The sequence below is a fragment of the Cupressus sempervirens genome, chromosome 3 (assembly GCF_028749045.1).
Source record: "Cupressus sempervirens isolate cs-2001-9-10 chromosome 3, ASM2874904v1, whole genome shotgun sequence".
Taxonomy (NCBI): Eukaryota; Viridiplantae; Streptophyta; class Pinopsida; order Cupressales; family Cupressaceae; genus Cupressus; species Cupressus sempervirens.
In genome coordinates, this window is record NC_143120.1 from 47,251,276 (window position 1) to 47,277,781 (window position 26,506).

General features: G+C 35.4%; 1 protein-coding gene across 6 annotated transcripts in view; it reads right to left on the minus strand.

Moving 5' to 3' along the window:
• LOC149564728 (MADS-box transcription factor 50-like) overlaps nucleotides 1-26,506 on the minus strand; it is a 328,681-nt gene that overhangs the window by 264,908 nt on the left and 37,267 nt on the right. The window contains exon 2 of one of the 6 annotated variants that reach the window (XM_089818281.1): nucleotides 24,953-25,207. The exons of the other annotated variants lie outside the window; for them this stretch is intronic. Within the exon in view, the coding sequence (XP_089674407.1) occupies nucleotides 25,081-25,207 (127 nt within the window). The 3' untranslated portion in view covers nucleotides 24,953-25,080. Of the gene's footprint in view, nucleotides 1-24,952; nucleotides 25,208-26,506 lie in introns of those variants that run through there. 6 annotated transcript variants of the gene reach the window in all.

Below are 26,506 nucleotides of genomic sequence, written 5' to 3' on the forward strand. Positions count from 1 at the left end.
TCAGGATGAATCAGAACTGATAACACTACGCAAGTAGAATGAGCTACTAAGAGGCTACCTGAATGAAGTAGTGGGCCCTATTGACCAAGAAAACCTAGAGGTCGCTCTTGGAGCTACATTGGGTAGAAAACAAACAGGCCCATAGATGGACTCATTTTTGGAGGCATGTTAACAATGGCATGACAGTTTTAACGAGAGGGGAGTGCAAATAATACAAGGCAATCTGAACCTATAGCACCATATTCAATCAAATGTTGACAAATTGGCTTCTATAGTGAACCATGATATCAGGCTGATGGATGAAGTACATACTTGGGATTGGATTGAAAAGATATCAACAGGAAACAAAGTAATAACGAGATTGCATGAGGAAATCGAACAAATAAAAGACAAAGATCAAGACAAATTTTTGGAAGTGGAGAGGTACTATAATGTTGCTTACCTTGATATTTTTGAAGATGAGTTTAAAACTAAGCTTTTTGTAGTACAATCAGTGGTCCAATAGTTTAGAGGAACATTTGAAGAAGCTTCGTCATAGGATGACATCAAACAAGCGTTTAAAATCGAAGAAACACTGTTGGAATTAAACACCAAGCTTGGGGATTTTGTGGAGACAAGAATAGAAATCAATAACAACTAGCAAGTAGTCAAGACTAAGTAAGAGGCTTTAGATTTACCAGAGCTACTCAGATACCAGAGATGATTGACAAATCAAGAATAAACATCCAGACATCATTTTGGTCTAAAGGGGAAGGAAACCCAGATGCTAGAAATTCAGTTTTGACACTTTGATGATTTTTGGATTTTTCAAAACCTGTCACACAGGAGCACAAGTGCGCACGGGCACTTTTTACAGAGGTGCGCCGATATTTTTGAAGTAGTGCTCCGACAGTTAACTATGAGTTGCTATTTTAGAGCACTCCATGCACCTCAAAAAAAATTTGATAGTAGTTCAACTCCTAGAAACATCTAATGAAGGCCAACCTTCCATTTTTAGAGCTCCTTAGACACTTCCAAATCATCTTAGAGCTTCCTTCTTCTTATCTTCTTATTGTTTTATTATTTTGTGTCATATAAAGGCTCATGCACCCATTAATAGATATAAATAGAGGTGTAGACCTACTTAGCACCATTTAGAGAGTCAGTTTGTATGTAATTAGATTAGTTTTATTAGTTTTTAGCATGAGTTTGCATTTTCAGAGCTCTTATAAATACATGGATATAATATATACTCCATGTTGTTATTTTGAAGCAATAATATATATTATTCGTGCTCTCATTCTAAGTGTAGTAAATCTTGTCGGAGTGTGTTATATTTGTGAATGCATGTTCATGAGTAATAATGGAGCTAATGGTTTTATTGTGTTGTTATGATTGTGCGACCTTTTAGTTATGGTGTTTTCCTTTTGTTAATGAATTTCATTGTTGTGACAAATTAGAGAAAGGATTAGCTTTGTTCCGGCATAATGTCTTGTCTCGTGTGAGTGCACTATTTGTTGCCTTACGATTTGATGAGACAAAATATCTTTCGGTTTATAGAGTTCCCATCAACAATTGCATCAGTGGAGTTGAGGAAGCATTGCTCCTAATTTCCTTCGTTTTCTACCTGATCCTTTTGATAAATTAATTCACAGAGATGTTGTTATCTTGATTTATGTCCGTTAGGAATCTATCTTTCAAGTGCTTTTCTTAAACTCTCATTACTCTACCTGTGTTATTTGCTTTTAAAACACTTGGTTAAAATAGGAATTCATATAGTTGCATCGATAAATTGCATTCATCATAAATAAAAAAAAACAAAAATATTTCTTTTGTGGTTACATTTCAAACAACAGATTGTCCAACATTGGTTTGAACCAGCAAAGGTTTCCCCCTTATATACACATTTATCTTCAGACAAACTTACCCCGTCGGTTGAAAAACCCACCCGGAACCTTGGAGTTAGTAATCAATCAGCTTTTCAAGAGCAGGGTTCAAAATGGATCACTGTCACTCAATATCGTGCAAAACAATAGCTCAACAGTACATAGCACTAATGTTTGACTCGGCTGAATGTTGATGCTTGCAGTACGGGGGAGTATCTGTGATGAGCAATGTCATTAAGGACTCTTGGTAATTGGTCTTGAGAAATGTCTTTGGAAACTTGACTTGGTTGAAGACTTGGAGCAATTTATTCACATAATGAGGTCTATTTTATTGATGTCAATTAGGGAGATATGTACATAAAAAACATCCTCTAGATGAATGGGGGAGAAATAGTTGAAAAGGGAGAGATGAGCACACCCTTATATCTTATTAGGAAGACCTACAAAGATTCAAGTAAGTAAGAAGAAGGAATATTTCTATGGGGCAGATATGAAGCATGAAGAGTTATAATGTATGGGGGAGAAGTTGAGAGTTGTTTAGCGTATGAACAACTAATGTCAATCCTTACAAGATGCAGAACATAGTAGTATTACAAAGGATTTCAGATTTGATTGATGAAGAGGATTTGAAAAGATGAGAATATTAGTAGGGTATTGTTTGGTATTCTTGAAACCTAGATGTTTTTCATCTATATTGTCATCAATGCCAAAGGGGAAGATTATTAGCATAAATACTAATGGTATTCCTTTAGGGGAGAATCCTAAGCATTGGAGACCATGTTGCATTCATCACTATGTTTGTCATCGATGTCAACGTATCAATAATGTTGTGAAGACTGACAGAGTAGCAGACGAAGATCATTGTCGTACGGATAGAGTTTTGATATTCAGTTACGCGAAGTTAAGGACGTATTCACACTGTCTCTTGATGATGAGGTTAAGTATGCATCACATAAGTGGAAGAGCTACAGAAGATACACGTAATTTACAGAGAGAAGTGCAGAAACAGAGTACCTGAAAAGCAATTTCTGATGATTTTATTTTTTCCTTCAACAGTGATATAATCAGGATACACAAAGTTATAAAGTTATATAGTGAAAGAGGACAACCTAATGATGACATCAGTAAGTGCGCAAGTCTAGAAGTCACACGTGTGAGAAGTTGTGTAGACTATGAGCCAACAATGCTATGTGGTTGCGAAATAATTAATTATCTTATTGTGGTCCTATTATAATTAATTGGGAAAGCAAGACCAACTCAAGGAATTTTTTTGAGGACTTGGTATAAAAGGAAAATGTTTTCCTTGTTTATAAATGGCATGCGAAGTGTTCAAGGAAGTGCAAACAAGATCAGAGTGTTTGCTAAATGTGAGTAAGTGATCCAAGGGATTATTGGATGCGAATTTTTGTGATCTTGTGTCGAGATCAGAAGGGGCAGAAGTTTGATTAACATGATAGAGAAAAAGGAAGGAGAAGTACAGTTCGATTCTATTATTCTGCAAGGAATAATATAGAGATCTTTTGGACAGTGGGCTCATTGGTCTTTCCCCTGAAGATGTTTGGACAGTGGGCCCATCTGCCTTCTACAACTCCTAATAGAGATTCAAAGTCTCCTAACAGGTATTGATATATACTAAATATTTTCATAGACTCCTAATAGGGTCCATCCTCTAACAAGGAATACTTATATTAGTACATCATCTTGTGGGTACCATCCCCATTGGAGTTTTCACTCTGATCAAGGGTTTCACTAGTTAACATATCTGGTGTTATTGTGCATGTGAATCTTATTGCGATTTCTGATTATATTGCTCATATGGTTAAGATTTAATAAGGTTGATAATTATGATAATAGTTGGATAACTGATTCATCTCACGCCCCCCCCCCCCCCCCCCCCTCTCAATTATGGTGGTTGACTATATATTCTAACATAAACATCCCTTGGTCATTCCACTTTGCCTTAGTGAGGTCTTCAATTATATTTCTTACTTGGAAGTGAACAATCTTTATTCGGTCAAGGGCAGGGTAACCAGTTACATGATGTATGATGGATTTTGAAATTTTAACTTGTCAAATATCTAGCCATAACTTCATATCATGAAACCTTCTCAAAACAATTTTAATCCATTCAACCTTGAATACCTTAGAAAAAGCTAGGACATGAGTTAATCCTTTCTCGATAATGACTTTGTTTTCCTCCTTCAGTACTCCATTATTGCATAGCTTATCATATGCATTTTTCAATTCAAATCACTGATCTTGTATATTTTACACATATAGCATGACCTCACATCATGCACCATAATAACACAGGGTGGAATCAATGACAACACTCTGGATGAGTCTCCAATTATCGCAATCTCTTAATATGCCTTGAATTTTGGAGGAGGGCATGCATCATTACGCACAATCTAAACATTTTTGTCCTTTAATGCCTCCCTCTTCTCTCTTGTGAATACATGCGATGTTATTACCAACCAAGGTTTTGAACTTTGAGTAATTTCACAAATTAATCAACTGGGTTCAAAGAAAACTTTGCATACTTATGCAATTTGGCCGACAACACGCACTCAAATTTATCTGCAAATTGCACAAATGCTCTGCAATCACCTTGATATCACTCCAAGAGTTCTTAATCATTGGGAAAATGGAAAATGAACTCAAAATAGACTAAATACCTTCAAGCAGTTAAAATGCTCTTTCATTTAATACTCCATATTTTTAGTAGGAAATCACAAACTGCATGACATTTGTCTCGACTTGCATATGACAACTCGACCTTTATACTTTCGTTCACTGCCTTGGTCAATATATCAACTCGGTCTGCAAAGGAGTTCGGTCCACAATGTAATTCGATCACAACTGACATTGATGCTGATGCTCGACATCAACTATGCTCCAACTCGGGATATGAGCTCTTTCCTTGGTTCATCATTCAGATCTGTCCTAGTACATCTCATCTTATGGAGATATGCACTTCACTACATCACATGTTAGGAACTGATGTATGATATATTAGTTGAAATACAATTCCTAACATATCTTCTTTTCTTAGTTTGAGGTAGTCTAGTCACCTGATCCATTGGATTGGGAGATCTTGGCTTCACTAGTTCCATTTTTGTTTGCTTCTTCTTCTTTCTCCATGTTTGATTCAATTGATTTCTTTTATGTTCTACGTCAACGGTACCTTTTCCTTTGTTTTGTTCTTTGCTAGGTGCTAGTGCTCAGTTCTTGCATTTTTTGCTCAAATGGCCAATCTTATGACAACAATAACAATCTATATTATCATTCATCCAACTCTTGGATTTACCTCTAAAATGTGTCCTAATACAAATTTATACAATGTGACCATATTCACCACATAAATCACAATTGTACCATGTGTTGAAATTCCAATTGTAAGAGTTACCTTGCTTAGGTGCACTTCCATGATCTGCATTCTTAAGCTCTATGTTCATACTTCTGACAATTGCAACATCATCCTTCAAATCTAGATGCAACTAGTATATTGCTACCTCCAGATCTACATTCGTGCTTGATGTCCTTGTTTTTTACAACCAAAATAGTATCTATTGAATTAATAGTATCTATTGAATTTGGCCTTAAGGTTTTGCTTACCAATATTGTTGTTACAAACGGTTGTTGTATGACTTAAGTTTCCACAGTGATAACATGTAGGTTTATTGTTCTTTGGCTTTACACTCCTTTGTTCTCCACCTTTTAATGATTCTCCTTCCTCGATAGATGATAGGTGCTCGACATAACCTAGTCTAGATGTATTATGGGATCTTCTGTGTGATCTCATCAGCTCTTCATAATATCTCATAGCTTCTTTAGGTTTATCCAGTCCTTCAATGAATTCCTTTTTAGATCTCAACCCATTCCTCAGATGATCATTTTCTGATCTCAAATTTGCAATCTTCACATTTATCCTATTAAGCTCTTGATTTACACTTAGCAAGAGATTGAGCATATCAAATTGCTTGTGTGTGAGTTTATGCACAGCAAATGTCCTTTAATTAAGTCTTGTGGCCATTTTCCTTTTGTCTTCATCAATCATTATCTTATCTTCCTCAGCTTTCTTTATCTATTTAGTAACTGTATCTTCTTTCCCAGATAAAGTAATACTTAGAAAATTTTCTAAGTACAAATGTCTTAACTTCATCTTCAAGGTTTATCTTCTTCATACTGAAGATATCTTTCCATAAATGACAACATTCAATATCTACCTTAGCCAAATTGCTAACAATTTGCCCCTGGCATTAATGACAACATATGGGAAAATAATGCCAACATATGGGAAAATTGGCCAAGTCCCAAAAACTTATTGTTGGTATCTTTAACTATTGTTGTCTATTAGTGTTAAACACTTAGTCATTTACAAGGCAAAGTCAAAAGGTCATCAATGTGACCGAGATACTCTACATAGGTGGAGTCATGTACATAAGTATGTACTGAGCTCTATACGAGCCAAGTAAGTGTATTGTCACCGAGTATTTTCCATATGAGTCGAGCTCAACATCAACCGAGGAGTTTCAAGTATACAAGTGTCAAGTTATATAGTACATGCCAAGCACAATACAGACTAAGCAACAACAATGTCAATTATCAAAAAACAGTAAAGGAAGAGCAATGCAGAATTGAAATAAAAGTCAGAAATGATACAAATTTTGAGGTGAATCATTTCGAAGTTGACATGGAAGGAATATTTTATATATGTAGAGGTTGTTACACAGAATTTTACGTGTTAATGACATGGATCACAGATCCTTAAGTTTTGTGATCAACAATTCTGATGGAGGCTAATTATGGAAGCATCTAGAAAACTCTTTACAAAACTCTTTGAATAGAGAATATCTTAACCTAGAGCGAGAGAGAAGATGACAGTGATCATGTGGTGATGAGATGAGAACAGAAGAATGTGCATATGAACAAAGAGTAATATGCAAATAGTGAAGTGAAAGTTTGAGATCAAATCAGAAGTAAGTAAAAGTATTTTGTTATCTCTTAACAGAACAAATGACCTAATTAGAGCAATGAAGGCAAAGAAAAGTATCATCAAGTTAGAAGAGAGGATCAATTAGCAAGGAGAAGACTCTAAATCGGCTTACAGAGCATACCAAGAGTTAGGTATTGAATCAATTCTAACCAACTTAAATCAGGGTAAATCTCTTAATAGAGTGGTCTTAACAGATCTTTATAAATCTCCTAACAGAGTCCTTACTTTATTGTAAGTGTTAAATCATCTAACAAGGTGAGACCTAGCATTCTCAAATGTTTTTAATAGGGCACACCCCTTACAGGATAGACCATACATTATGATGAAACATTGTAAAAATAACAAGTTTATTTTACTACTGCAATAGTGAAGATTTGTGGGTGTCATCCCCACCCTAGTTTTACCTTCACCTTGGAGGGTCATTTACAAGGTAAAGTCAGACGGTCATCACTGCAACCAAGCTACTCTATATAGGTCGAGTCATGTACATAAGTATGTACTGAGCTCTATAGGAGCCGAGTAAGTGTATGGTCATCAATTATTTTCCATAAAAAGTCGAGCTCAACATCAACTGAGCAGTTTCAAGCATACAAGTGTCTAGTTACATAGTACATGCCAAGCATAGTACAAACTCAGCAACAACAATGCCGAGTATCTGAAAACAATAAAGACTGAGCAATGCAAAATTTACATAAAACTCGAATTATTCAAATTTTGAAGTAAATCATTTTTAAGCCAACATGGAAGGAACATTTAATATATGTAGAGGTTGTTACAGATAGATTTACGCACCCATGACGTAGATCAAAGATCCCTATGTTTTATGATCAATAATTTAGATGGAAGCTACTTATTAAAGCATCCAAAAATTTTTTTACAAAACTCTTTAAATAGAGAAGATCTTAACCTAGATCGGGAGAGAAGATGATGATAATCATGTGGCAATGAGATGAGAAGAGAAGAGTGTGCATGCAAATAAGGAGTAATATGCAAATAGTGAAGTGAAAGTTTGAGATCAGATCAGAAGTCAGTGAAAGTATTTTGTTATCTCTTAACAGAACAAATGACCTAATGAAAGTAGTAAAGGGGAGGAATAGTATCATCAAATCAAAAGAGAGGATCAGTTAGCAAGGAGAAGACTCTAAATCAGCTTACAGAGCACACCGAGAGTTGGGTACAGAATCAGTTCTAACCAACTTGAACTAGAGTAAATCTCTTAACAGAGTGGTCTTAACAAATCTTTGTAAATCTCCTAACAGAGTCCTTACTTTATTGTAAGTGTTGAATCCTCTAAAAAGGTGAGACCTAGCAGTCTCAAATGCTTTTAACAGGGCAGACCCCTCACAAGGTAGATCATACATTATGATCAAACATTGTAACAATAACAAGTTAACTTTATTAGTGCAGTAGTGAAGATTTGTGGGTGTCATCCCCAACCCAATTTTACCTTCACCTTGAAGGGTTTCTAGGTAACAAATATTGTGTTGTATTTATTTTCATGCATGTGGTAGATCAGATTTACATATTGTAGCAAGTTTATTAATAAAATATTTACATGCACAAGTGAACTAGTGGATGTGTGAATAAATTGTTGAAAATTGAAAGTGCTTAAGATTCCGATTCACACCTCCCCCTCTCAACATCTACTTATCCTGTTTATACCTCCATCAATCAACAATTGGTATTAGAGAATTAGCTCTCTAAGAGAAGGTTAATAGCTTGGCGATTAGATATTAGATATGGAGGCTTTTAAACTAGACAAGGTTATTGAAAATTAGGTGATTAATATCCAACTCATACTGCAGAAAATAGAGAAAGCAAGACAAGATCTGAAGAAATCCTTGAAAAGAAGAAAGAAATCAACTATCCAAGATAACCAATTTTCCTATGAAGAAGTTGAGACTAAAGGACTGTTTGAATCAATCAATCCAAATGACAAAGCATCTACAGATCTACTTGAAAAGAACAAACTCCTGAATGAAGAAATAAGAGAAATGAAAAGAGAACATGAAATCTAATCAATAAGATTATGTGAAGTGACTGAACAAAAGAAGAAAGCTAAAGAAGATAGGACTATGACTAAGGAAGACAAAAGAGCGATGGCTACTAGACTTCAAGAAAGGATATCAAATGTGCAAAAGCTCACAAACAAACAACTGGACATGTTGAATCAACTAATCCTTGCAGTTGAGGAATTGAATCACAAGGATGTGGAAATTGCAAATCTCAATCCACAAAAGGTAATACTAAAGAATGAACTGAAAGTTGAGAAAGAATCTATTGAGAGGTTCAACAAACCAAAAGAGGAAATGAAATACTTTGAAGAACTTATGAATTCATCTAGTAGTATAGATGGCTTGGGACATTCATACACTGAGCAAGGAGAATCATCCAGGAATGGAGAGCTGAGGAATGCAAAATCAAAGGACAAACCAACATGCTATCATTGTGGAAAACTTGGTCATATTGCAAACATTTGTTGAAACAAACATAGTATGCAAAACCTTATACCTAAGTTTACTGGTTATTATTTTTATTGCAAGAAACAAGGCGATTAAATACATGAGTGTAGGTCAAGAATGAGGAATGCATCTACTACACCTATGTTTGAAGGATACTACTATAATTGTCAAATGTATGGGCATAGAGCATATGAATGCAGATCTCACAAAAAAAAATATTGTACAAATCAAAGAAAGAGTTATGCAACTAATAACGTATGTTCCAAATATCACAAATCTGGACATATAAGCAAGAATTGCAGGACTCAAGTACATTGAGCAAATCAAACTAGAGACAAAGGCATAGGAAAAGTAGACATTGAGTAAATTAAGAAGGAAATGAATCAAAAAAAGAAAAAGAAGGAAGAAGATGGAAATAGTGGAGCAAATGGAGCTGAAATCACCCAATCCAATAGAGAAGGTGATCATGTCATCTCAAATTAAGCAACAGATGTATGTATGGAACTGTATATTTAATTGATATATCATACATTAGTTTCTTACATGAAATGTGCCAAAGTTTATATTTGCTATATAAAGATGCATAAGAACAGATTTATAGAGGGTTGTCGAGCATCACTAAAATTGCCTATGTTGACAGAGCATTGCAACATGACCCGAGCATTTTAGAAGTAAAATGATAGAGACCAAGTAAAATGGTAGAAACCGAGTGAAATAATAGAGATTGGGTGATATGGAAGAGACCAAGCTATAAAGAAAAGACCTAGTTCAAAGGCACCAAATTTGACCAAAACATCTGGCTTCCACCTACCTGAATACATAGCATTAATGGAGACCCTAAATCGATCACTAGAAGGTATATATCAAATTTTGAAGTTATTATCTTATACCTTGCATACAAATTTGAAGAGCACAAAGCAATTTGGCAATTTAAGTGACTAGAAAAGATCTCAAGAGTGATTTCGACGAGAAGCGTGAATAAGTGAAGATCTAAACTATACCGAGTAATTTAGAAGAGAAAGAAAAGACTTCAAACCCTAAAAGAGAAAATCGTCACTTCATCTACCACTGGAATGATCCAGGAGGTTAGTAAAATTCAAATAGTGAAGAGTGACACTTGTCCTCCACCAAAGTTTCGTGTTATTCCAAAAATTTCAATGAAAGGAGATTCAATAGGTGCACTATCCTCAATACCACCAAAAGTTATTATGATCCATGATGTTAGGAACTGTTGTATGTGTAAGATCAGAGAAGTAGGAGACTGAGATCAGAGAAGCATATGAGAATTTATCTAATGAAGGAATCTTGAAGGATGAATTTGAAGTTGTTGAAAGGAAAGGGTTAACTCATGCCCTAGAATTTCTAAAAAATTTCAAGATCAAATGGATTAAAATTGTTTTAAGCAAAATCCATGATATGAAGTATTGGCTACAGAATAGACCCATGGAGATCATGAAGAAAATGATTCATAGAGTTACACGCTACCCTACCCTAGAACAAAAAAAAACCATGGGATGCCTAAGTCGAAAGGAAGTTGAGGCAAACACAAATGTTGAGTGGAATGAACGAGGTTTGTCCACTACAAACATTTTTTATCCACTAATTATTTTTTTTGTGAGAGTTATAGCTCACAAATTTTATCAGTCAAGCAGAGTGAACAGTGTGGCATGTCTGGCAATGGATCAAGCATGGAAGATAGTGATGAAAGATCATGAATATGATCTTGCCGAGCTACAAAGACCGTAATTAGCAGAGACTATCATCTATCAGAAAAGCAAAGAATTCAATGTGTAAGTTTGGATCCCTCATTGTATGCATTTTCTTTTATATCCAAAAGTATTTTCCTGGTGTTGGTCATGTTGTTTGGTAACAAAACAAACCAGTGACAAGTCAAATAAACAAATACATTGCTCAATTAGGAGCAAATTTTGAGAATATCATGCATGCTTATTTTGAGGAATTCAAGCAAAGAATGAAGATGAGGATGAGGATACCAAAATAATTGGTTACAAGGTATTATAATGACATATATTTTCTTCTAGATACAGATAACACATTTGTACAGGCAGTAAAGTCGAGGAAGGCTTGACTACAAAGTTTTGATTATGAAATTGATAGTGATTTAGTGACTGCAAACATTGTTGCACTATTGAAAGAAGAAATAGACACCAAGTATGAATCTTTTGGAAAATATGAGGAAGCTAAGGCTAGAATAACTATAAATATAAAGATAGCTTCTAAGAAGAAAAAAAGGAAAATAATGATTGAAGACCTAAAAGCAAGACTGGGCACCCTAAGCAAGGGAAAGGAATCGTTACAAATTACACGAGGTCTTGGAGAGGATGAAGAAAAAGACAGTGGTGATGTGGACGAGGAAGAAGGAGACAAGGGTAAATCCCTAGTTGTTGTCACTCCACCGAGTAAGAAGACTCAAGGAACTAATAAGAAGACACAAGTAACACCCCTCTCTCCTCCACCACCAACTAAGCCAAGAACCAGGGCGGTTGCTAATGCCGAGAAGATTGCAAAACAAAAAGTAGTAGAGACTACGAAGCCCAGTGCCTGTAAATCTAAATAGAATGAGATTGGTCAAATGATCACCCAAAGCGCACACAAAATCTATTAGAGGTATCTGAAAATCCAAGATCTTTAGGATTATCCAGCTTTCGATTTGTAAAATATGATACATTGGATAATACTAAAAAAACCCAAATTGAGGAGGATGTGGTTGATATGATTGCTAATCATAAGCTAGCTCCTAGTGAAATTGAGAAGAAGATACCCAAAGATTTATAGGAGAGACTGGAAAGAAGATGGCAGCACACAGAAGAAGACAAAAAGATAAGGACTGACACATTAGTTAGAGTTATGCCTTATCTGTCTGAGGATCAACAGGAAACATTTTTGGTAAAGTATACGAGCAAATTTGTTCCTAAGTATAGAATGTTTTTTAGTTTACAAAATAAAATGGAAGTTGTAGCATAGCAAGATGAATTTCTTGGGAAAAGCATTTTTGGGCTATCAACCAAGGGAGCAGAGACAGAGAAAGAAATTGAAACTGTTACCATCAAAGATGATCACAACAGTGAAGAAAGCTTAGGTGTGCTGAGTCCACAAGGCAGCATGTCACGAGTATATGCCAACACCTCTAACACTCCAAAGGCTGAGTAATTAAGGCTTATAGATATAGAGGTAGGAACTGAGCTAAAAGACACAAGTGTGGACAGTCAAACTGTTTCAGCACCTCACATTGAGGAAAATAAAGGGATAAGTAGAGTTGAACCAAGTGTGACCTATTGTCTCGAGCACCAGTGCACCTCCTTCACCAAATCCTAAAGCAGTGATGAGTAGCAGCACTCCTTTGCCAAGAAGAGGAAAAGCAATAAAGGATACTTCACCAGATATTGAAGTCAGTCTAAATGAAATACATGTGATGCCACAGTTAGATTTGGCAAATCTCACCTTGGAACAAACAATTTTGTTACAACAAATTTTGACAAAAAGGAAATGGCAAGAAGATTTAAGGAGAGACCATAAACAAAAGCAAGTACTTTATGATATGAAAATTATTTTTGTTGATGTTTTTGCTATTCAAAATTTTGATGAAGCCCTAATCATTACCTAGCTTGTAAATAGTTTTGAACAAGTGAATGCTAGTAATATAGAATCAAATGAAAAAAATGATGGATTGATCAGCTAGAAAATTTGAAAATAAGGTTGTGGATAATGTTTCCATAACCATTGCCAAGCAAAAAGTGCAATTGCAAGAGCGTGTACAGGTTATGAGAGAACTTATACAGAAAGTACAACATTTGTACAATATTTTGTAAGATATGCCAAGATTCACAAATGATATTCAAGAACAAATACACTAGGGGGATAAAGAGATTTAACAACATTATTTCACAGTCAACAGGATCTAGTATTGATCATTATAATAATTTACTGAATGGTCAAGGCACATTGGCCAAGCTTCAAACAACTGACAGCAACATGAGATCTAAATTGATCTCTATTCAATCAATGTTAATACCTTATTTGGAGGTCATGCAAAGGGAAATGTAATCAGCCCAAGATCTTATCAAAGAAGATCACAATCTTTCAGTGGCTGACAGCTTAATTCATTTAGCTGCAAGATTACAGTCGCAAAATCACATTTTGGAGGCAGAAAGAACCACATGGGATCACGCATTGTCCATGATCACCCAAGCTCATCAGACATTCATTGATAAATATGGTTTGCTTCCACCCATTCAACTCTAGCAGCCTTGACATAAGTGTTCAAAAACAAGGGGAAAATAGATTTGTCGAAGGAGGAAATGAGCTTGTTGTCATCTTTATTTTACATTATTTATTCATTATTCATCTTTTGGAATAAGTCATAAGACTTAAGGGGAGAACTCAACATCAGATTGTATTTGTAACGATGTAAATATGACAAAGTGTTTTTTCAACTAATGTCAAAGGGGGGAATTGTTGGTATCTCTAACTATTGTTGTCTATAAGTGTCAAACAATTATAGTCATTTACAAGGCAGAGTTAGACGGTCATCACTGTGACCAAGCTACTCTATATAGGCCAAGTCCTGTACATAAGTAAGTATGTACCAAACTCTATAGGGGCTAAGATCAATAGCGACCGAGCAGTTTCAAGCATACAAGTGTTGAGTTACATAGTATGAGCCGAGTACAATACAGAACAAGCGACAATAATGTCGAGTATCAGAAAATAGTAAAGGCCAAGCAATGCAAAGTTTACATAAAGTCATGAATGATAAAAATTCGGAGGTAAATCATTTTCAAGCCAACATAGAAAGAAAATTTAAAATATGTAGAGGTTGTTACAAAAAGTGTTACGCATTAACGACATGGATCACAGATACCTATGGTTTGTGATCAATGATTTAGATGGAGAGGCTAATTGTGGGAGCATCTAGAAAACTCTTTACAGAACTCTTTAAATAGAGATCTTAACCTAGATTGGGAGAGAAGATGATAATCATCGTGTGGCGATGAGATGAGAAGAGAAGAGTGTGCATGCAAAGGAGTAATATTTAAATAGTAAAGTGAAAGTTTGAGATCAGATCAGAAGTTAGCAAGGAGAAGACTTAAATTCAGTTTACACAGCATACCAAGAGTCAGGTACTAAATCAGTTCTAACCAACTTGAATTAGGGTAAATATCTTAACAAAGTGGTCTTAATAGATCTTTGTAAATCTCCTAACATCGTCCTTACCTTATTGTAAGTGTTAAATCCCCTAATAAGGTGTGACCTAGTAGTCTCAAATATTTTTAATAGAGAAGACCCTCACAAGGTAGATCATACATTATGATCGAATATTGTAACCCTAATAGGTTAACTTTATTACTACAATAGTGAAGTTTTTGAGTGTCACCCCCACTGTAGTTTTACCCTCACCTTGGAGGGTTTCTAGGTAATAAATATTGTGTTGTGTTTATTGTCATGCATGTGGTAGATCAAGTTTACATGTTCCAGCAAGTTTAATATTACAAGTTTTACATGCACAAGTTACCTACTGGATGTGTGAATGAATTGTTGAAAAGTAAAAGTGCTTAAGATTCTAATTCACCCCACCCTCTCAATATCTTGTTATCTTGTTTATACCTCCATCAATCAACACTCCCAACATCAAAACTTTACAAAAATTGGCCTTAACAAAATAACCAATAATTCAAAACTTGTGGATCGTAGTACTTAACCATCTTTCCTTATATCTCCTAATTATATTTCATAACTCCCCCTTTGATGATAGTTCTAGCTGATTTATTACTCCACCTGTCTTGTATCTTAACTCTACTTTACACACATATACCTATATCCAATTTTTCTTATCCATCCCACTTTGAAATCAATGGCAAAGATGTCAAAAACATATATACAGTTCAAAATTTGGATCTATACCTCTACATTAGGTAGATAATTGTACCATACAATCATCAAAAATTGTCATTAGACTCTTGAAGTTCTTTTCCCATGAATCTCTAACTCCTTCTAATATACTGAGAAGAGCGCAAAGTCCATAGGTTGCAATTCCAACTGCATTCAAGTCTAAATAGACAAACTTCTCAAAAGATGTCTTGGCCTTCAGACATTCCTCAACTTGCCTTCCCAAACTTGTCATTTTTTAAGACAGATTTTCTCTAAGAAGTAAAAATGTTTTAGCAATTCATTATTTATTTATTTTAATATGATTTATCTCATCAAAAGCATTTCCAATCTTTGTCTTAATATCTTCAATTTTTTGATTGGGTTGTTGAAGTTGATTTATTAGTACTTGAAGTTCTTCATGCTTCTTTAGCTCTTCATCTTTGTCTTTAGTGAACTTAAATATTAATGTGCACTTGCCATATAGTGCCTTTCCTTCCTATTAACATATTCTTAGCTTCTTTTTGTGGGAAGTTTAATTGGGAAACTAAGATATTGAGAGGGGGGGTGAATTGGGATCTATAAAAAAAAATTATCCTTCAAAATAACTTTACTACATTCACCATATTGACCATCTCATATCTATTTTATGCATAACATAAATCAAATGATGAAACAAATAGATCTCACTGTCAATTGCATCCATGAAATGTAAACACATAACACAAAAGATTTAGTTACCTAAAAACCCTCCAAGGTGAAGATAAAACTAGCGTGGGGATGACACCCACAAATCGTCACCACTACAATAACAAAGATAATCTATTAAGGTTACAATTTTGATCACTTTAGATGATCTATCCTATGAGGGGTCTACCATGCTAAAGGCATTTAAGAGTGTTAGGTCTTACCTTGTTAAAGGATTTTACACTTCTAATGAAGTAAGGACTATGTTAGGAGATTTAAAAAAAAATTTAAAATTGAATCAGTACCTGATCTTTCGATTTGTACTATAATTGTTGATTACGGATCTCCTCCTTACAATCTATAATCTGATATAGCTTTGCTCAGTCCTTTACTACTTCATCAAGTCGCTAAACTCTCTTCTTCATAACTTTCACATGTAGTATCCAAATCTGAACTTCTTCACAACACTTAACTTCCTTTGCACATTTCACAATCTCTTCTACGATAGCTCATTCCTCTTATATAAAATAAGGTTTGCATCTGCCTATTTAAAGAATTTTGTCGAGTCTTCTAGACACTTCCCTTTTTGCCTCTTGCTCTGATTGGTTGTTCTTTCCTCATAGGGATCGATGATCTATGTCATAGACGTGTCACCTCTGTAACAAACTCTACGATCATCAAGTGTCGTATTCATGTCGGCTTGAAACGATTTATCTCAAAGTTTGTATCATTCTAGACTTTTATGTTTTCTCTGTGTTACTCGGCACTAACTGCCTCTAATGCTCGGTCATAAGTGTTTTCTCTATTGTATTTCGACCTTAACTATACTTTGTTGGAAACTATAATTGGAACAATTTTTATGTTGTCATTGATGTCAAATCCATTAGCACTAAGACAATTTTCTATCGGATCTAACTGTCATATCTATTTGATTGATGAAGAGGATTTTAGAAGTTATTTATAACAAAAGCATCTAGAGGATTAGTTGAATTATGAAGAGGAAACTACAAATGGACTTTTAATTAGTTGGACTTTGACAAGATAAAGTGATTGTTTAAATCATGTTGCAAGAGAAGATAGTAATGTACAAAACTTGAAAGTGTGAACAAAGATAGATCAAATGTATAGGCTTGACCGAGTAACAGAGTAGAAAACTAAAGAATTTTGATGAACATACCGAGTGATGCTAGTGTCAAAAAAGCCCTCGTAAGTGTCAAGAAAATTCAGTGTTGATCAAGAATCAATATCGACCAAGTGATAGTATTGATGCCGAGCAAGAAATTCAATAGCAACCAAGTAATTCAGTGATGGTCCAGTGTCAAAACACAGTGTTGGTTGAGGAACAACATTTTGATTAATTTCAAAGAATCATAATTTCCAATTGACTAAGTTGATTTCTTGGGATATGGATAGCGTGTTTAAGATACAGGTTGATGAGTTGGATCATTTAATTCCAGTAGAGGATTAAGTAACGATCTAAAAGATAGATTCCAAGAGAAGATATTAGAATACAAGAGATAAACAAAATGACGATTAGATACATTGAATCTCATGGATTGAATCGTAAACCCTAAGATCTACGGTGTTCATTAAACGGAAAAAGTTCAAAACTACCTATTTAAAGAGGTACAGAGGCAAACTTTCTATGTGTAGTGCATCTGTTTATATGTAGAAAGGCTTTGAGTATGAAGTTCCAGAGAGTTGGAGCTATTATTGATGTTGACCAGTGAATCTAAGCAGAAGGCATACTTGAGTTGAGAAGAAGTGAAGGGTGATTTCTTGAAGGGTTGACAAGCGAATTTGAGAATGAGATGACAATGGAGGCAATATAGTGAATCAGTAATAGGAGCTTAACAGAGATATGTACATGCAAAGTGAAATATACCTAATAGATCAAACTTTTTCTTACTTTCTAACCATTGTGAACAGTATTTGAAATCCTTTAATCAAGGTTGACCTAACAATCATAAGGGCTTAACAGTCTATGTAAATATTTTAACCAGGTGATATTCTAATAGAATGTTCTAAAGTCCTCTAACAATGTCACTCCTAACAGGGTGTATTAGAGCTATTAGTCCTGCCATCCTGTGGAGTTCTTATAGGGAATTTGGAACAGCGAGATAAAGGGAAAAGAGTTTGACAAAATGTATACCAGTCCAGATCAAGAAAATGCAATGCTTAGGTTACTTAGTTCATTAGAGGAGGGGCAGCAGATGCAACAAAAGCATAACAAGCGAATGGATATGATGTTGCAACTTATGGCTAGACAGATGGGCATCAATATTGAAGATTTGTATGTTGCTCCAGTGCAGAAAGAAGTTGTTTCCTCAGGTGGGATCGAGACACAGATATAGAGCCACCTAGCTATGATGTTGGTGATACAGAGTCCATCGATGTGGGATTAGAAGAATGCAAGGATACTATCATATCAACAGCCACTTCTATGTCAGTTAAACCATCCAATGAGGAGTTTGGCAGTATGCATGTGGTTGTAGATGTGTGTTCTGATGATAGTACACTTGTTATTGCTAATGAGGTGAGCAATATAGTGATAGAGTCATATTATACTATCGATCAACAAAGTGTTAATGTTCACTCTTGGGATAGTACTATGTTCAACATGGATGCAACATTGTCTTATGACAATCTGATGTTTAAGGCTGATGTTGATCATTCACCTGAGTGGAGTTGGGTTCAGTTTTCACCACCTACAAAGATTCAGTTTTGTGTTGCAGCAGTTGGGAGGAAGAGGTTTCATAGATCTTCTATGGAGCCGACTTCTGGTGAAATCCAGACTTATACTTTTCAGCACAAGTTTTGGGAGCTAACTTACAGGACATGTGGTTGATCTTAATGTTCATTTGCAGTTTGTTTAATGTCCATATGGATATCACATATTACTTCAATTGGGATCCAGGTGGCATTATGTTACTTAACTGCTTGAGGACAAGCAATTTCTAGGAGGGTAGATTTCTAATGATCCCATCTTTTGGCCTTCACGTTCTCCAAAGTCTAAGTGGAGGATAAAAAGAAATTAAATTAATTTCTTATAAAGTCATTCAATTAAAAATTAAAGGTGACTTTGTATTTAATTAATTTAATTATTTACAAGGGAGTAGCTTCTAGGGTATGAATTAATTATTGGAAGGATGGAAGCCTCTCGTGATTTAATTAATTATTGCCAGGGAGGAATTTCTAGGGCACACATTAATTATTGGAAGGAGGAAGCTTCTAGCTCTTGAAATTAATTAATGTTTTAGTTCCTTCCAGAAGGATGAACAAAAGGATAAATAAGGTTGAAAGTCTCATTGCTGATCATCGGATTATTGGATCAAATGATTATGACTTGCATTTGATAAGAGCTTGGATGTGTGAATCACACTCCTTTTGTTTGGCAATAGAGGAACGTTCATTCTCTGTTGTAACATTCTAGACGTCATTCCCTTAGGGTTTGGCCTTTGGAATACATCTCTTTATAATTGATTGCAGCATTCTCAGCATTAATATAATTTCAGCCTTGGTTTAGCTTTTGGGCATTCTTGGGTGCCCATTACAATGGTATCAAAGCTATAAGTCTTGCCATCCTGTAGAGGTCTTATTGAGAATTTTGAATAGCCAGATAGAGAGAAACAATGTTTGACAAAATGTATATCAGTCCAGATCAGGAAAATATAATGTTTAGGTTACTGGATACATTAGAGGAGCAAAATAGGCGAATGGATATGATGCAACGTGAGAAGAATAGGCGAATGGATAGGATGTTGTAGCTTATGGCTAGACACATGGGCATCAATATTGATGATTTGTATGTTGCTCCAGTGCAGGAGGTACTTGATTCCTCAGGTGGGATTAAGACATGTATAGAGCCACCCAAATATGATGTTGGTGTTTCAGCAGAGTCAGTCAATGTGGGTTTACGCTCTAGTATAATTGATTCACAATCTGTCATTGAGTCATATGTGCAGAGTCAGGAGTTCACATATGAAGCTTTGTCAGCAGATGACAATGCAACAATAGTGGGACTAGGAGAATGCAACGATACTGTCATATCAGTAGCCACTTCTATGTCAATTGAACCATCCAATGAGGAGTTTAGTAGTATGCATGCAATGGTTGATGTGTGTTCTAATGATGGCACACATGTTGATTATGAGATTTCATTAACTCCAGATTCGGTTAAGTTTCCTATTGCAACTGTTAGTGTTGTTCCTATGTCCATATATTTTGATACGACTACACCAATTGTTGATACAATTAGCATGAGTGCATATGTTTCACCTATAGCTACATCTTTTTCAATGCATGTTGGTAATGACCAGGATTCCAGTCCAATATATATTATGTGGGTGGATACAGGGAAGAAGAGATTTCTTAGATCTTCTATGGAGTTGCCTTTTGGTGTCATTTTAACTTCTACATCACCCGCACAAGTTTTGGGTGCTATGTTACAGGACATGTGGTTGGTCTTGATCATGTTGATTTGCAGTTGGTTTAATGTCCACAAGGATTTCACATACTACTTCATTTGGGATCCAGGTGGAGGTTGGAGTTCATTGTGTTGTTGGATTGCTTGAGGACAAGCAATTTTAGGAAGGGCGAACTATAATGTCCCCGTTTTGGCTGACATCGTTTTGCGTGTCAAATCAGTCTATCACGGACTCTCATAAACGGTGGTTGTGATGAGAGAGTCATTTTGGCATTTATTTGGCGATTGGATGGCTTATTATGCTCTTAGAGATATTATTTATATTTTATCATTACTTCTTATATTGGGCCTACATGTTATAATTCTAAGTTGAGTTGCACTTTTTATTTAATAAAATTATTTTATTATAAAAGTGCATTATAATGGGATTTTATAATGGATGTTTCTAGAAGTTCTTAGTAACTTTTTAGAAAATGATGCTTCTAGAAGTCCTTAGTAACTTCTTAGAAAAGTAAATAAATAGAGGGCTTGGCCTCTCATTTGGACAAACGAAATTTGGTAACTCAACTACATCTTTTATGAGCATTTGTGGAACTTGATAGTCTACAAATATTCAGCATAATCCTTGAGAACGATACCTCTCAAGAGATTGCATAACTAAGGAAGTGAAAGAGCTTCTGAAGGGTTGCACTTTGGAAGTGGTATTCAACCATTTCAAGTTAAGCTTAATTTGTATACTAAGACTACTTGAGGGTTTGAGTTTTTGGAAGCAGTTCGAAAAAGTAGTTCCGAAAAAGCAGTCCGAAAAAGTAGATCCGAAAAAGTAGTCCAAAAAAGCAAGTCCAAAAAAAGCAGTCCGAAAAAGTAGGTCTAAAAAAGTAGTTCGAAAAAGCAGATCCGAAAAAGCAGTTCGAAAAAGCAAAGCGAAAAAGCAGATCCGAAAAAAGAAAATCAGTAAAAGAAAACTAAAATTTTATATTAGTCATATGACCCTTGTATGCAAAGTGTTTTCTTGAACCTTTATTAGCATTTTGGGATAAGATTTGAGCAAGGTCATTACAATGGTATCAAAGCTATAAGTCTTGCCATCCTGTGGAGGTCTTATTGGGAATTTTGAGTAGCCAGATAGAGAGAAACAATGTTTGACAAAATGTATATCAGTCCAAATCATTTAACATTGTGTATTGTAACCTTTAACTGGCTTAGCTGCTAACAGGGCTCACTTCAAAAGAGTGAAAATTAGTGACATGTTGCTGGTGGTTTTTTCCAAATTGGGTTTCCACATTAAATCCTAGGGTCAAGCTTGTGTGAATGTTATTATGATGTTTTACTGATTAAAGTTTACATTCTACAAGTTTATTATTTTAGAACAGTGGATAACTATTGATGTCAATTTTGTACTACTACATAACATATAGGAATCGAATACTTGATCCAGACTATTGAACACTCAACCCTTTCTTGAAAAATAAATACTCATGAAGACATGAGAAAAACTCCAATGTTCCTTACACCTCTGGATACTAACTCAATTATATTAATGTGATTTGTTGGTTAATCACGTGCCTGGCCTTACATTGTCTCAGTAAGGATATTTGGAAAGCTTCTTCATAATTGTTTGACAGATTCAGGAGCATCAAGTAATGTCATGCCTTTGACTATTTGTAGAAATTTTGGAATCACGCCTTTGGGAACAAACAAAAGGGTTACCCAATTGGATAAGACAGAAGTGTAGGTGGTAGGTGAGCTACACAACATACACATGCAATTGGCATCTGATCCGAGGATGGAACACATGGTAGATATTTCAGTGGTAGATGTGCCCGATAGTTATGATGGATTGATCCTAGGTAGGGATTGGGCCAAAAGGTTGAATGGATACATGGCAAGTGACATTTCTCATATGTGGCTCTTGTGGAGAGGATTCGCCAACCAAATCAGAATTGATAGCACCCCAAGGTTGAGATTGACAGTTACTATGGGGAATCAAATGAAATATTGTTTGCAAAGACAAGTATGAACATCTATATACTTAAGAAGACAGAGGTACTGACTCTGAATATCATAAGTGAAGGGAGGGATTCCACTAAGATCTTGATTGAGTTAGATCTTGATTGAGTCAAATCCCAAAACTTCATCCGACAATGGTAAAGGCATGTTCGAGAATTTTAAGAACTTTGTGGTTGAGGTTGTACAAAGAGTAGAGTTGGATAACCAAACATCAGTAAGAGACTTGTTACTGCCCAACTAGTGTAGAATTCACAACGCCTTCCATTTGGAATTATCTTGTACCTTGTGCACAGTTGCCTTAGAACAAGCAGAGAAGAGAATCTCAAGAGCACTAAAACACAATGATCAACATGGCAAATAGAAGGTTGAAACTCTACAAGTTGATGAAGCAGAAAGTAGCATGATGGGTGAAACAAAGAACCAAACTACACCACCTAACTTGGAAATGAAATGCATTATCCTAAGTAAGCTTAAGTGAATGTAATTAGTGAATATTTAATTACACCAACAATAACTGAGCAGTTAAAGCAAAAGTTCGCATGCTATGACAAGAAATTGAAAAGGTATAGAAACAGAGTTTAGGATTTGATAGAAGACTTTGATGCCTTCAATATCAAGTTTTTAGCTATAGAGAAAGTAATCAAGTAGCAAACGCACTCGCACAAGCTGCAAGCTCACTGGCACTAATTAAGTTGGACGGCTTAAAGAAATTTAGAGTTGAATTGGCATCAATCCCATCAATACCCGATAATGTCAAGAACTTCTAGGTGTTTGAAGATGATAGACATATCCTCAATTTCTTGACCAATTTGAACGTTTTCACAACACAAATCATTGATGGTGAAGTGGATGAAGAAGCAGAAATCAATTTAGAGGAAATTATGAGCTTGAAGACAAATATTATTCCAAAGGCAATGATTAACATAGAAAGAATATTCGACATGGACCAATTCCACAAGATGCCATATGAACCCACAGGGGGCAATGAATGCGTAAAGGTAAATTTGGGAATGGAGGACTGGATGTGTATGTTGTGTAGCTCACCTACCACCGACACTTCTGTCTTATCCAATTGGTTAACCCTTTTCTTTGATCTCAAAGGCGTAATTCCTAAATTTCTAAAAATAGCCAAACGCATGACATTACTCAATGCTCTTGAATCTATCAAACAATTATGAAGAAGATTCCCAAATATGCTTACTAAGACAACATAAGGCTGCCTACATGATTAACCATCAAATCATCTTAATATAACTAAGTTAGTATCCACAGGTGTAAGGAACATTGGAGTTTTTTCTCATGTCTTCATGCGTATTTACTTTTCAAGAGAGGGTTGAGTGTTTGATATTCCATATTGAGTATTCAATTCCTATATGTTATGTAGCGGTACAAAACTGACATCAACAATAACTAGCCAATATTGCTAATAGCTTACAGTAGACACCGAGCAATGGAATGATAAGATCTTAAATTGTTCAAGTGTTTGTTTGTTCAATTGGTAAATCTAGACCTTGGATAACTAATTCACCCCGCCCCCCCCCCCAACCCCTCCCGTGCCCCCTTCTCATTTATTCTAAATATTCTAACAATTGGTATCAAAGCATTGGTGCTTGTAAAGAGAAGTTTGAAGGCACTCACAACTAAAGATCATGGCATACAAAAGAGAGATACCAACGTTTAACAAAGAAAACTTTCCTACATGGCAAAAGTTGATGAGGCTACATATAGTTAGTATTGTTGATGATGCATTGCATTTTCTGGACAATGCACTTGTGGACATAACAACAACCCCTCTAACTGCTCAACAACCAAAAGAAAAGAAAGAACATAATCAGTCAATGTTGGAGATTGCTTCAGCCCTAAGCTATGTTGAGTTTGATGATGTAAAAAAGTGCAAGAATTTAAAGGAAATGTGGGATAAACTCAAGAACATCTATGGAGGAGATGATGACTTAAGAGCTAATTCAAAAAATCTGAGGTAAGTTTGATGAAATGAGAATGACAGAAGGTGAGAACATAGTACAATAATGCACAAGTATCAAAGAAGTTGTCAAAGCTATTAGAGGAGCTAAAGAAAAGATTGAAGATGACACAATAATCAGCAAGGCATTGAGAACTCTACTTCATATTTATGTTATTAGTGTTTCTTTGATACAAGAACTGAGATGTACACTAGGTAATGCCCTAACCCTGGAAGGTGTAATTCATATACTTATTCCTTTTGAAAAGTCTAATTTTAATAATTACACTTTGTTACTATTGAATCTGTTTTTAAATCACAATTGATTATTAGCAAGAAAGGAAAAGGAAAACATGTGAAAAATGACAATGATACTTTTGATGATGAACTTGAGGCACTGACTGTAATGCCCCGCCAAGGGATCCAAAGAATCAACCTAGAATTTCACTAAGTTTGGTGGCATTTTTTTTTAACATGAAAGTAAATACCACATATAACTTATGCATAATAACGGAAGCAATAGTAATGTCCATCTAAAATTAAACATAACATACATAATAGATTACATTCTTTAAGATCCCTTAACATTGAATTACATCTTAATCAACTAACATTATTGAATCCATCAAATATAACAACCACATGAAATAATAATGATAAGTCCAATGTTCATATATTACATTTCAAATGCTCAATCATCCATTGTACATGTCACAGGGTATGACAAGCTCAAAAATATACGTACATAGAATAAGGTACATCATCCTATTCTAATCCATGATACATCAAATAAAGATAATCACATGATATACATGATACATCATCATAAAGATCAAACATAATAAACTAAGTGCACGGTTCCTCCCAACCGTTAATAGCATCATTAGACCATCATGGATACTAGCCATCCCTCTGTGTGTAACATTCCAAATCACCGAAGAAATCATCGGTACTAACATAGTAGGAATGTCACTCCTAACCTATACTATATCATATGCAGAAAGTAATCTAACATGCAAATAAAAGCATAAGATAACATCATCTCACATATGCTAATCATCAATGAAAGGAGACATATCCACCATCATGAAGGACGCATCAGCCACGATGTCTCAATGAATCTCAAATGATAAGAGTTGAAAATACACTACCACCCGATCGCGTGGTACCTAAGTGGTCCACTCCCACCATGTTGAGGAGATAATCTCAAGTCCCAAACAGGCTATCCAAAATCACATAGCACAAATCTCTATAAGTCCAGGAATCCTAAAAGTATACTAACTCAAAGGTTCCAAACACAAAATCCGACATCTAATCCCTAGAGGCACACAATGACATGTAGGAACCTACTATGCAAGCGGGAAAGTGTCATCGCATTTATCACGTACAAGTTACCCTGGCAGTTAGCTAAACTCCACGAGTCCATACTGATCTCATGCGGCCACTAGTATCCTCTCATACTGACGAGGCATACTACGAAAAGCAAGGTCGCAACCATGCGTTCTCGCTACTCCCATCCTAGCCTGTACAAGCACTCAAGGCATGCGCGAGAACAAAACACTTATCTTTTTAGGTTCGCTCAGTTAGTATTAGGTGTGAATGTTATCACTTTTTAATCCAATTTACAATGAGTTACCCTGGCAACCTCTTAGGGCCCCGACCCCCATTGCAAACCACTTCCCGTCACTACATGCAGATATCCTACCCTAAGCTCATGGAATCATAAATCTCAAAATCACAAAAGATAATCCATAATAAAATCATCAAATATGCATAAAAGCATCAAATCTCCATGAGCAAACATCCATAGAAAATCATGAACACAACAGCTCTCTATTAGCAACTGAAATATCACTGATAATCAAAGTATCCAATGGTTCTCAATAACCAAAATATATCTCAATCATACTGATCGAAGACTCAAAAAATGGTTGAGTCAAGCATGTCACAACATGACATCATCAAGAATAAATCCACATTTCAATCTCATCATGGCGACTAGAAAATAACCAAGGATAACTGATTGATGACCAAAAATGGTTAAGTCAAGTGTTTCATACATAAGAATCTCAACTATCAGTAATTACAAACAATACATAAAGCATTCCATCTCATAACCATAGTTGGGTTTATAAAGATCAAGATTAAAACATCATCATGATATCACAATCACATAATCCCTCAAGCCTCTGGTAGACGTCCTATAATTGG